At 36.4% G+C, this 14,311-nt stretch overlaps 1 protein-coding gene across 1 annotated transcript in view; it reads right to left on the bottom strand.

Moving 5' to 3' along the window:
• The window catches only part of LOC106720728 (protein outspread), a 221,741-nt gene that overhangs the window by 37,897 nt on the left and 169,533 nt on the right, over positions 1 to 14,311 (bottom strand). Inside the window, exon 3 of the mRNA XM_014515481.2 lies at positions 2,762 to 2,827. Within this exon, the coding sequence (XP_014370967.2) occupies positions 2,762 to 2,827 (66 nt within the window). The remainder of the gene's footprint in view (positions 1 to 2,761; positions 2,828 to 14,311) is intronic.

Genomic DNA, 14,311 nt, shown 5'->3' with positions numbered 1-14,311 from the left:
AGCGGGCCCTAACAAAGCAGTATATCAACTATAACATTCATCTTCGTTTATTTGTCATCTACTGACAAGTCTTTAGACGAATGACAAGGAAAGACTTGTCATGGGTATGTCTAAGGCAGAAAAAGTTCTAGATTTTTAGATATAACATTCGAACAAGTAATATATTCGAATTATACAGAAGTAGTAAGATACAAAAATCAGTATTTGTTTTTCTCAGAGTTTTATTAAAACGGAAACTTTCAAGGACTCAAACATACAAAATAAGTGTTGATTATGAGTTATTTTTGATTACTATTAACACGCAAACGCTTTATACGATTGGAAATCGAATCCAAAGCCCCCAGCCAGATACTAAAACTCGAATTATTCACTCGTTAAGATGATTATTTTAAAATGGTTATAAATGTTCATTGTAAATAAAGCTTAAACAAAACAAGATCGTTTATCAGCGACGCCAATGTTCCAACAAATCAAAGCACAAAATCAGCTCCAGAGATACAAATACAAACGGACACGCCCTTAATTCCCAATTACAGTGCCAGCTCAGTGAAAGCCTTTCACTCCTTACCATGTAAATGTTCTGTATTCATGTATTTCGAATACAGTCGAGGAAGTTTATTTCCTTCCCAATTTGGTGAAATAACATTTATTGCTCACAATATAATTATGTCTAAAACAAGTAATAGCAAAATGCTTATACAAATTAAATTATAGCTCTTAAAGTTAAAATTTATATACGATATTCGATCCTAAGTGGGTAGCAAATTTAATTCTTTGTCTGCACAGCGGTCCAAGGAGAGAAACTGGGTGGGCATTGACGGTGCCCGTTGTCGATTAGACATGAATACTGTCTACCCTACATGGCGGCCGCTGCACTACATAAATCATTAAGTCAATCTGATTACCTTACGACCTAAAAACAAATCATTACCAATCGAAAGCGCACTCGACCAATCAATAATTATAAATAACGACCAACACGCACTTTCTGCAATTAAAGTCAAGAATTTTACGCAATTTACAGAACAGAACATAATTTGAACAAATAAGATTAGATATATAAAATTAATACCATTTTCTAATTATTCATTAAAGAAAAGAATAAAATCAAGAAACATCGGTCTTGGATAAATATTTTGTCAGAGTTTTTGGTATCTCCAAAATGAATTCCATAAAGTACCAATTAATTTTGTTTTCACGTACACATCTCTGTATGGTGAAGTGTTATATTCAATTTGGTCAGTTTAAAAACATTATACGTTTTATTTATTGAAATTCGTAACGATTTAAGCTTAAATAGGCTCTGTCCAAGCTTTTCCGTGCCCGCATCGCTTTCAAATGTTTTTTGCTTAACTCTCGACGCTCTTTGGCACTATATACGGCGTGTATAAAAATTCATGCTCAAGTCGTTACTATGCAATGAATATTTATAAATGCCGTACAAAATGTGAAAGATTTGATACTGATAAGCGAAGGTGGTAAGCTAGGTAGCATGTAAGGAAATACCTGTTTTTGCTGAGATTGAAAGTTGGCGGTTGACAATTTTCGAACACCCCATATATGAGAAAAATGGTGAATTATTTTTGAGGACGTAGGGCATTAATAATTCACAAGTTGACACCTTTTGTAAGTAAAGAGTTTCTTTATATTTAATTGTAAGCGCTTTATAGCGCCAAATAATTTGTAAGCGAAAATTCAGTTTTTTGGAATTTTTTAAATATGGGTGGTCTTCGTTTTGCAAATACGTTAATTTTGACTGGGCATTTTATTTACAACATGTATTACTAAGATTTAGTTAGAGAGACCATATTTGTATGGTAAAGGCTTCTAGTGGAGCGAGTTAGTTGGGAATGGGCAGTAATTTCAAAATAAATTTTCATACAGGTTCAGCCTTATTGGATAAACTCATATTGCTGCAATGACATCTATGATAGCAAGTTTCTATGTTTTAATATTCTATAACATGGTAGTTCCTAAAACAACTCATGAAAATTTGAATGATAATTATGATGTGATGATTTTAAAAGGTGTAGACGCCAGCGATAGCGACAACAACATTTGTTGCACGAATTGGCTGGTTTCGCCCGGTGAAATACGCGCACAGAAAACAGGCTCGTAGTGGAAGCAATTCTGCATTTCGTCTGATGAATGTGCATACTGGAGGCCAAATTTTAGTCGCCTTTCCCGTCGATTTGAATAAGGAACGCCTAGGAAGGCATAATATCTTCTTTCTGTGTGTCCCCTCCTCCGTTGATTAAAGGTAGGTAACGCATATGTTATTGCGGATATCTATGGGCAATGATCGCTTCGCTATTTTGGCGAATTCAGGTGACCACGGTCGGTTGCCAACTTGTAATATTAAAACCAAAATAATTAGATCTAACAATTGTAATTTATTGTATCATGTTAGCAACATACGAGTCCCGCTCTCACGATTTCACGTCAAATTAAAGATGTTTCAAGTTTCCAAAGGAAGAGACGTACAAGTACCGAGCGCGTCACTCACTACGGTGGGGAGAGGCTGACAGTCACGGCAGCGTTCCCACTAACGAGTCAATTTAGCGATAGAGCTCTTCAACACAAACCACGTACGGCAGGAGACAGGTTTGAATTTGTATTGAGCAGACAACGACTGCCTGTTTATATATTATCCACATATCAGTTATATAAAGCAATATATTATACTAATGTCACATTTGACACCATTTATAAGTATATAAAATGTTATTTTGTCGGAGATTTCATAACATTATAAACTTACGTGTTCGTCCAAAGAGTACGTTAACTCTCCGTCGTCGTATAGGACGAACCACCTCCGCTGCCATCTCTGTAACAAACAAAAAAAACAAGGGTTAGATATCTTTTTAGTTTTTGTAGACTGTGACAATTATTACTTATGAAATCTTAAATTTTACGACTTAACAACAATGAACTATCATCATCATCACAGTCACATGTCGACTACTACTGAGAGTAGGCCTCTCCAAACAATGATCTAGAATGTCAGCCACGGATAGGTCGACGCAGAGTGGGTAGGACTCCCGCAATAAGGACCGATGATACGGGTCAAGGTTGCGAGAGTATCCTGGATGAAGGCACTAGAGGACCGATCAACACCTATATATATGTTTTTAATTCGATTTCATTACGATAAAAAAATCTGTGCTTTATCATCTAATTGCTACGTTTATTAAATAAAAAAAGCATTTATTTGAATGCAATAGAAGTCTGTAGAAACTACAATTCAGATAATGTATAACATTAAAAAACAAAATTGTAATATAAATCTGGTCATCAACGCCATGGTGCAGCTACAACACAGAGGTACAATCACAAATCTAGAATGAATTTAGCATACAAACGAGGCGAAACAATGAAATTACGCCGACCAAGTTCATTATACGTTGGAGACGCTGATTACTGTAAATGCTTCGGAGCACAGGAGGCCGCAGCGCTCGCGGCTATCATCAAACTATAAAAAAGACAAGTGTAAACGCGACACACGATGTGAGGGTTCCGTAACATTTACTATGATGTTTTTATCTTCATTATTAAATATTCTGTGTAAAGTTTTACAATAAACCAGGATCCTTTTGCAGAATGATAATTGTCGGAAGAATACATGTTGAAGAAGCTACTTGATATAAATTAAAAGTGATAAAGAAGCTGAATAAATAAGCAAGTAGTATATTGTCTGTGAATTAAATTTCGAGAATATTTTTTACTAAATTACCTAGATAACATTGCAAAATCGTTAAGTGAAATTATTGAATTGTGTAAATTAGCAAAATTGATAAAATTTCATTGTAGTTTAAACAACAATGTTTTAATAACTACAGTACTATATATTAAGTTCACCAGAAAATGTTCGTATTGTTATTGTGAAACGGAACCTTAATATCTGAGTCACTTGTTGTCCTGTTTTCAAGTTTGAAGTAATACTCGTACATCATGGACAAGACAATTCTACATTTACAATGTCACAACATTACACAATGTTTATAAATGACATCAAATTATATTCCTCTATATAATTTATACCTCTACCTATTTTTGAGAACGTATTTTGTCACATTAGAAACGATTCTTATTGATGTAGGTCGAATCTCACGTATCGACAATGGTCTAATTGTCACTAAAAGTTGTGAGTGGTCAAAAAGTGAGTCGGTATGTGGAGATTTAGTATGGGAAATCTGTACTAAGTACCATAAGTCTCCATTTAGCAATTATGCGTGCGGCACTGAGTAACACAACTACAATTTTGCTTTAATTTACTTCTAGTAGATAATTTCGTAAGGACGCAAAAACGTAGTTTGCAACAGAACGTCCGACGGCCGGTGTCGGTGCCTTAGTGCCGTGGGAAACGCAAATGTACAAATCACATAATTGCACTCAATTAAAAGGGTAAAAATTGCCGCTGGCATTTGGCATTTAGATTTGCAGTTACAACTTTCGAAAATACAACGGCGTATAAAAATCTGACATCAAAAATACTCAATTTTTTCTTATTAGAAGCATAATATTTCAATGCAGCCAGGCATATGTTAACTTACATGAATTCAGTTTGCATGGTCTTAGTTTCACCAGCCTTTTATTACTGTAGATTGTAATGTGCTAAAGAGCATTATAGTTGTCCTTTCTAGGCGGATTGTACAGAGTCAGTGACACCGTAATAGATGACATCTACACGCAAAGCTGCGATATCAGCTAACCTTCTAATACGTTAATTGGAGTGGCATTAATTGTCCCCCGCCGGTGGTGACGGCGATCGTGTCCCGATAGCCGTCTCGCTCGATCCAGTGACGCAAGATATCACGCTGTCCTTATCAGGTGGATTCCATGCAACATATTGTCACTGACACCGTATCATAGCAAATTATTGACCTGGACGATACTTGTCACACTTATGACGGCGATTGCAAAAACAATCGTCCCCATTAAATAAGTTACTCTATTTTTTTACTGTGATAAAATGAAAAAGATGTTCACATGTTCACAAGAGATGTTTCAAAGATAAAGAAGATAATATATTACATTTAAAGAAAGATTATACAATTTAAAATTCTTTGCTCATCATTATCAGCCTGAATTTGTCCACTGCTGGACGTAGGCCTACCCCATCGATTGCCACAATGCCCGGTCCTGTGCCGCCCCCATCCAGTGCACTCCCGCAACCTTGACCAGGTCGTCGGTCCATCTTGCAGGAGGCCTACCCACGCTGCGTCGACCTGTCATATGACATGTGTGAAATTCTTCATGAAATTCTTTGCTGCCTTATGGATATTCAAAGCCTTCAGCCAACTTCAAAATCCAGCTATGCATTTCCAGAATGGAAAGCGATGAATTATGAAGATCATTTAATTATTTGAATACTGCAAATGGAATTTCAGAAAATAATGTTCATTGACTACATCCTCATCGCGATAACATTTATAATTAACGGCAACTTATTACAAATCGCAATTGAACCTCGTATCTCGATTGTTAAGAAGTTGGGTCAAGAAGTTAATGGCAATATAGATTTCCCCTGCTTAAGCCGGTTGTAATTATTAACGATATTGGATATTTATACGTAGCGGTGGCGAGCGCGGTGCGGCCAAACGGTTAACAATTTCACAAGATTTACACCGCAAAGGCAACACGATAAAGCTATTAGCGAGTAGAGAGGCGCACAGAAAAACATATGACTATATTAGGGAAGAAAGGTACAGCGGCAAAGTGACTGAATTACAGATTGTCCCGATAACGACGCGCAAAGAGATCGCGTCGCGTTGCTTCGACATCGCCAGGGCTGCTTTGGTAGGATTTCAATTGGTGATATTCAGAATTGATTTCTTTATCTTTGTGTGTAGTTTGCTAAATTCACGTAATGTAAGGTAATGTTAGGTTTTCTTGTCACAAAATAAACATTTTTGACCCTACTTTATAAAAATAAACATGCTTTAGTAATATTTCTGTTCTTAGATGATGGCTTTTCTTCTTAACTCACTCATTTTATTTCCTCTTAACTTTTTAATGTATCAAATCTTACTCTTTTAAGAATATATATTCACAAGTTTAAGTAAAATTTACTATTTGAGGCTATCAGTTTTTGGCGATGTGATCTTCCATTGCCTCAGTTGTCATTACTTTTGGCAACCCTGCTGCAGTTTCCCATAAATCGGTTACGATTTAGCATCGTCGATAAAGTAACCGTTCATGTTGAACTAGTTAGGGTTGCTCCCGTCTTAGAAATAACTCAAATGCCGACTATCTTTCAGCTGTTCGACAATACTACGATAAATTTGTTTGGTCGTGATGCCGCGCAATCTGCGCCGCCGATACAATTGGCAGATGATTCGTTTGTGAGTTACACTGAAATACTAAGAAAATTCTATCGAGATTAAAAAGATAACATTGAATGATTGTAGATGAAATATTCTCTTGTAAATTTTAATTCTGTAAAAAATTGGAGAAAAATTTGGAAGTTATTTCATTTTCATGTAAAGCTATTTAGCAATACAGAAATGTTTTTCAATTTTGAGTAAAGATTACGCATATGTGTGAGTAGAAAGCTAGCTAGGCAAGCTAGCCTGTCTTGCAGGCAACAGTGAGCTATGTTGATGTTGTAGGCTTCTGTGATAAGGAATTAGAAATTAATAATAAATAGTTGTGACCATCGAGGACAATCGGGCAAGTCTCTCTGAGGCTTCATTTATCTAACTCTGTCATTGTGGAAACGGTTTGACTGGTATTTTACAAAGCCGTAGAAATTGTGAGGGCTCACCTATTTACAGACCAGTCTTGGAGGATATATAACTTCAAACTTTCGTGGTTTTTACTAATATAATGTTCGTAAGAAACGGGATTCTTACCACGATTAGGCTGTTTGAGGATATGGGATATGTTGGAGGATATATTCAAATGCAAGTACAAGTATAAGTAAGGAGGTTGTTGAGAGAAGCTAATATTAATAATAGCAATTATTTGAAATGATAATGTAATTTATATAAAATTAGAAACATCTTTGCACGATTTCAGTTAGTAGATTGTTCAAGATTAATGTTTTATAGGCCAGTTTAATTTTTTTACACAAGTCATAAAATCTAAGACTGTTTACGAACTGGAATACGTTATGCTTTAGAAGACATCATCATTGATGGAGAGAAAGAAAGATTATCGTGGGAAAATACTTCGCCTCGATACTCAATTAAGTCGGAGAAAGGCTCCGCCAGCGAAGCGACTGTTGTTATTGTTTAGTGTACATAATTGCTAGGGCCGATTAAAATTTAGCTACAAAAGCTAATAAAGGCCACTCCTAACACATTCCTGTATCCGTAGCCGCGGACAAGCGTCGCAGATGGCTGTTAGCTGGGGAAAGTCGGTCGGGCAGGTAATGGGGCGCGGTCGGCGATGCATTGTGCGATAAGATGCCTGTTATCTGCGCCTGCGCCTGTGCCGGCAGCGCGACACCGTCCGCCAGTGTCCGGACATGTCCGGCGACATCGGCTGACAATGTCCGGATATGTCTAACGCTGTTAGCCGCCTAGTATCGAAAATGTTCGCCGAATATTATTTCCCTTGTTATATGTAAATTTTGAAAAGTGTCAAGAACACGTGTTAGGTTTGGTGAAAGGCGATTTAGAAATATTTCTTGTTTTAGCGTAGCGTCTGTAACGTTGCCAATATATATCGTAGGTTTTCTCCAGAGTTGTGTTTATGTTATGTTTGTTTTTGAAGATTAATTTTAATGTTAATTGTATTTAATTCCATTACTGAATTAATAAGATAATAAATAAATATCTGTAAAATCAATATGCAATTACATGAAACGGATGCTAAGGCACGTGCTTCTCGCAAGCGATCAGATTGTCTTCACAGCCGAGGTTTCAGCGATGGCGGTATGTGATTAGGCGAATTCCCCTAATGATATGTAGACCACTGCTGCTTACGCCTCTGCTATTCAGATACACTTCCGCCGGTGCCTTTTTCATCTTTCGAGCTTTGTTTTTTTTTCAGACAATCGTCAATTAGTGCCAATGATGTATAGATATTTTTGCCAGTTGTTAGTCTTAATGAGGTATTCTTTTATGGCGCGCCGATGGGATCTCAATTGTTCGGGGGCTTGTTATGTAAGTTTGTTAGAGGTCTAATAGTTATTGTTTAATATAACAACTTATATTCAATAACGTATTGTGGTTCATTAACGAAGATATGTATTAAAATTCAATCATATGTGTATAGTTCATTATACAGTAAGTCAACGCTGATTATTTAGAACTTACGAAGCATTTTCATATCTAAGTAAGGTTGTAGTAATGCAGTTACTCAGTTATTGATAAGGAAAGTGCACGTGCGAATCGATGTTACTGAATACAGTGTAAACGCAGTTATGACAATTGCGTAACACGCACGTGGTCTATTGTTTCAGGCCGTCCGTTGCCTGTTGCAGGCTTGAGCGCTTTGCCAATTATGGCGTAGAAATATCTACATTAATTGAGTTATGATCTTGGTAAATGCCAAAATTTTGTACTAAGATTTATTTTTCTCTACCCAGTTGCATAAAGACTAGGCAAGCCAACAAGAGTTCAATATAAAAACAATATCTAGCATTTAAAATTGTTTTCTTCTATTCTGTGTTACGACAAAGAAAATCCACACTTATATTGGCATCATCTCCTTGACCTTGCCCACCTACGAAAGGTCGGTGCACCAGATTTCCGTCCTCCAAATCAATCTGTCTGCCGTCATCTCCCTTGTCACCCCCTTTTTGATCATGTTACCTTTCAGGCAATCCATCCATCTCTTCCACACTTATATTGCGATATCGTAACAAAATACATCAAATAAAAGTGTCGTCGATGGAGAAACTTCAATAATTTATAGCGTGAATAAAAGTGAATTCCACGCATTGTATTGCGTTTCTATTCCCATTGTAACGGTATCAGATAAAAATCGACAAACAATTAACCGGCAATGTACGTAAACTCTCGGTTTTCTTCGGTTGTAACTTTCGATTTTTTTATCCCAGTTACCATGCTATCGTTTAAGACTATTTTGTATTAAAACGACGCCGGTGTGAGAAATCTTACAATGGAGCGTTTAAAGCGAGAATTGAACTCGTACAATAATGTAGTTACTGAATATATGAATGCGTTATTCAATAAATCTTATATGATTATAAATTATTATATATTGTTTAGAATAAGTCGTTTTATATATAATTGAAAGATTACGATACTAAAATTCAAATTAAAATGTCGGCGGCGACGAAGAATACTCGCATAAAAGCACTTTTGGTACCTCTACGAGTAGGAACTATCTTACTAATATTATAAATGCGAAAGTTTAGATTAATGGATGGATGTTTCTTAGAAAGTATCTCCGGAACAGCTCAACGGATCTTGCTGGAATTTGGTATAGTCTGGAAGAACACATAGGCAACTAATTAAGTTTTTTTCATTCCGCCCAGACGAAATCGTGGGCGACAGCTAGTTAAACTATTAATAAATCTGATTATATCAAGTCTTTTGCCAGTTTAAATATTGCTGCCGCAGCGGGGCGCTGACCACGTACGTAATTGATTTGGATACTAATTCGTCGGTATACGCTGATATAATTACTGATCACAAGATATGTCCGCATCAATCAAACATGGCGGTTTGTGATACTGAACCCCGGTTCAATGATAACCAGAATTATTAGAGAAATGGTAAGCAGTACATATATATACATAGCTTACAGTATATAGAATTTAAATATTAACTTGTTAAAGCGCTTTGATTATTGCTTAGGAATAGATATATTAAGGTTCATCATCATCAGCTCGTCCCCACCGAGGGGCTCGGAGCCTAAACCAAGTTAGGGGTTACTAGACCATAGACAACCATGCTGACCCGCTGCGGGTTGGTTGACTACACACATATCATTGTACCTCCTCTTAGACATGTGCAGGTTGCATCACGATATTATCCTTGACCGCAAGAACGTCGGATAAATATATACATGTTAATCGAAAAACACGTTGGTACATGGCGGGACTCGAATCCAGGACCTGAAGATTGCAAGTCAAGTGCTTAACCTCTGAGCAACCGTCGCTTTCGCTCTCGCCGATATATTGAGGTTATTAATAACAATTATTTTATATATTAAAGCATGCTGGAATATATGTTAAACCGCCACTCTCTTATACTTTACGGGGGCATCGATCAGAAATAATTGGTGAATAGATTGTCAGGTTTTATCTCTTATTACAAGGATTACGAAGGTTTCCATCGTGAGACATCGCTTCGACAACGAATCCTTACTGCAGCAATCGATCAATGTATCTTCATATCAATTAATTTGTCGGCTTAATATTAAATATGTTGGATGTAAACACGAAACGTCGTGAAATTAAGGTCACTATAACATTTTGAACGTGCTTTCTTTCAAGTTATTGAATTTTAAATTCACTTATAATTTACATAGTAATTTTCTTAAGGTCCAAGCGTTCGTTCAAATCTGTATTATTATAAAATATGCAGTTAAGGTGATTTCTCGTGTCACGATGTTGCAAAATAATATGCAAAGGTTACAATTTAGTTGGAATAATATGAAAAGATTTTGTGAATACATAAACAACTTGTTATTATCCTTAATGCATGTTTTTTTTTTCGATTAAGTTTTTGATCGTCGTCAAGTTGTTTCGTTCAAAAATTATACACCCTCGTGAGCCCATTAAAGTTCTTAATATTATCCACTTATGACGAGTGTTTTACATTGCAATAATCAAACAAGGAGTCAATAATTATATATTTGGACCAAAACAAAAACTCCCAGGTGACATTATAAATAACTAGCTATCGCCCGCGACTCCGTTCGCGCGGAATTAAAAAAACTTAATAAGTAGCCTATGTGTTCTTACAGGCTATGTTCTACACCTGTGCCAAATTTCATCAAGATCTGTTGAGCCGTTCCGGAGATATCTTTAAACAAACATCCATCCATCCATCCATCTAAATTCTAAACAATCGCATTTATAATATTAGGGATATTAGATATATGAACGTGAAATAAAATGGGAGCACCTTATAATGCCATCCAAACTTTACGTCGGTTCACAATTTCTCATAAGTCGCTGTGCACAATATAATTTTAAGTAGCGTAAGAGCGGGATATATCTCTAAGCGCGTTTTCTTACACTGGGGTTGGAGCTCAGCCACCTATAATCGCAGCAAACCACGAGCCGCCATAAAGTTTGAATCTTGTAATACATGCGGGGCGGCAGAGGGTACAAAAACTCGACCGGTCTAATGCTAACGGTGCCGTCACACTGCGCAATCCGACGCGTGACTGTCTGCCTTGTAATTACGATCATCGTTTGTAACATACAATATACACACCAGCGCAAATATCAGTAAAAACATATATACAAGTAATCATTTACTACAACCGTAATCGAAACTGACCACTAGAGATAAAGTAATTTATAGTATTTACAATTTATAAAAACTAATTATACAGTTTTTTTTAATCCTTATACCTTCGCAGAGAATTTTAAATTAGAGATCTTTAAGTGTTTTCGTTAGACAACTCTGGCGATCTCTTGTGTCGGAGGCCAAGACCCACTTTGGGTCGCTGCGCCAGCGGAGTAAGTAAGTAAGTGTTTTCGTTGCCTGTTTTATTCTACTTTTATGTTATGTTTGTAAACAACAAATAAGACATATTATGTTTTTGGAACGAAGTTCCTTATCGCGCGTTGTGAAAGGGGGCTAGACGGAAAAAAATCTTACGAAAAGTTGTCACGACACTTTTTGCTATATCATCATGGCAACGACGTGACAATATACATATAACGAAAATTCATAGAAATAAAATGTACTTCTTGTGAAGACTTAAGTTTTTTATTCATAGAATAAACATTGGTTCCTTCACTAATTAATTGAAAGGAACTTCGTTCCATCCGGGTGTCCCTTGACACCTCTTAAGTTTTTTTTTGTATTAGAAGGAAGCAAATGAGCATCGGGAACATTGAGGTGATCATTACCGCAAATGGAACGAGATACGCTCGGTTTTTAAGGACCTCAAGTAGTAACGCTTTGGAAATACCGCTGAGTACAGACAATACCACAATGCGGCCGTGCCAGGAAGAAAGTTTCGCGAAAACCACACGGTCGTGGATGGAACCTGGCGGTCTGTCATGTTGTCCGATGACAGAAGTCATCGGCAGGAATTGTTCTATTTATAAAACTGGAAACATTGTGTCATATAACATTTAGAACACCGGAAACAAATGTCGCAATAGTACCAGTAAAACATCCGGACAAATTATAAAGTCATCAGCGTCCCTTTCAAGTTGTAGAGTTGAATAAGTGCTTGGTGTTCACATTTTATATATGCCACATTAATGAATTTCGATTAAATTAATTAAAAAAAATATAGCTGACACGACTGAGATTTTTGAAATTATCAATTTTATTAACAATAATATTTGAAATTCCAGAAGAGAAGTGTTATTGATTAGATGGCATTTAACTACAGAGAAAAATAAATTCGAGGCTCTAATTTTCCCTGATAAATTTTAAAATGTTTGAACAACTAAAATACACTCAAAAGTAAACACACAAAGTAATATTTCAAGTTACACAAACATTGATTTGCCTCATTATTCTCCCAATTAATGTTGGAAAACATGAGCTAAATTTTCCCACAAAAACTTTTGCAATTTGTAAAATGGACGTCGGCGTAGCTACTGACTTTCACAAGTGCACTACGGAATTATGTATTGCCAATGCAGACACGTAAACTATAAGTTATCTAGGTTTAGTCGTGGCCGTCGTGGTTATATCAAACATCGTAAAATAATATAAAACTAATAGAAATTATTTATGTCGATAATAGATTAATCTTTAAAATAGTAAGATAAAAATTTATTAATAAGTAAAAAATGTTGTGGAAGTTCTCTTGACTTTAAAGGAAACAGGCTAATCGTAGGTTTCTGAGACCAACATTTTATAATATAACAATATGTATTTAACAGAGATTTTGATCAGAAACCCACGATAAATGATTATCCTCTATATACCATATTAGTTTTAAGATTATTTTAAAAGTCACCATGAAAGTGCCCTTCAACTTATCACAAATATCTTGCATAGTAGGTTACATAACAATTTGATGTTGATTCTAGATTTTATCGAACAGATAAAAACAAGGGCAATATGGCAATTCATTTGTCAGGAGAAAAAAAACCTCCGAACAAATACAAGACAAGACAATTGCGATGTTTGCGCAACATGCGCCGCTAAAACTAACGGCCGATCTCTCGCAACACTTGATTGATTAAAAAGTTTATTCTATTGTTTTCGCTTACAAAGATACCCAAGAATTACGTACATTAAATAATAATAGATGTCGAATCCGAGACTAGATGAAATAAAAAAAAAAAACATTTGAAAATGCTCAGGTTTCTCTGAACATGTCTCTTTAATGTATACTCTTTTAAGTCAAAAATCAAGTTTGAAGATATCGCTTGTGTATTTGATGTTTGCCTTGCCAAAGTTTGTTTAAAATATCGCCGGAATGTGCTCTTTACTCGGTCTTTAAATGACAAACTATACATAACGTTTTGTGCCAAACAATGTTTGTTTACCGAATAGCGGAACCGTGGAAATACATTTTGTCAAATACGTAAAAAGTTAAAGCAAATGTATTTGTAACTTAAAAGTGTATGTTACACTAAATTAAACGTTTCGTTCTGAATTAAACCGATATTAACCAACCGCAAGTTAAAAAAGAAAGATGAGTAAAACAAAACTGTTTTCAAACTGCCCATGCATTGCGTGAAGTGTGCGCGAACCCATCATTTCGGTAGCAACAATCGAGCAAAACAAATCTTTATTGAGTATGCAGCCGAATTATCCATCAAAGGTCTGACATGAAAAAAGGGCAGTCCATTTTTATGGGCGAGCGGCTAACGAAATGTACCCGGGTACCCAATAATATTTTCAAGATGGCCGCCACCACATCCTGGTCCCCCGTGTTCCGTGAGTGATTGCGGCCGGGAGCCCGCGGCGGCATCTGATTGCGATGTGCTCAAAGAACCTTTAAGACCATTTTTGGAAACGTCCGATGCCTCGGTGGTCCTGATAAATGGTCAAAATAAGGCAGATGGCTTTTTGAAGCCACGCAAGAATTTCGGCTCGTGCTGCGTCAACATTTTTACGTAGTTATTTGCAATGGCTTTCTATTCGGTAATGACTTTTGGTTTAGTACTTTGATAGGTGATTACGGTATAATCACGGCGTAACCGTGGCCACATGGGGACCGCGCGGTGTCGGGGCCAACGTCT

The sequence above is a fragment of the Papilio machaon genome, chromosome 4 (genome assembly GCF_912999745.1).
Source record: "Papilio machaon chromosome 4, ilPapMach1.1, whole genome shotgun sequence".
Taxonomy (NCBI): domain Eukaryota; kingdom Metazoa; phylum Arthropoda; class Insecta; order Lepidoptera; family Papilionidae; genus Papilio; species Papilio machaon.
This window is presented reverse-complemented; position numbering and strand designations above follow the sequence as displayed.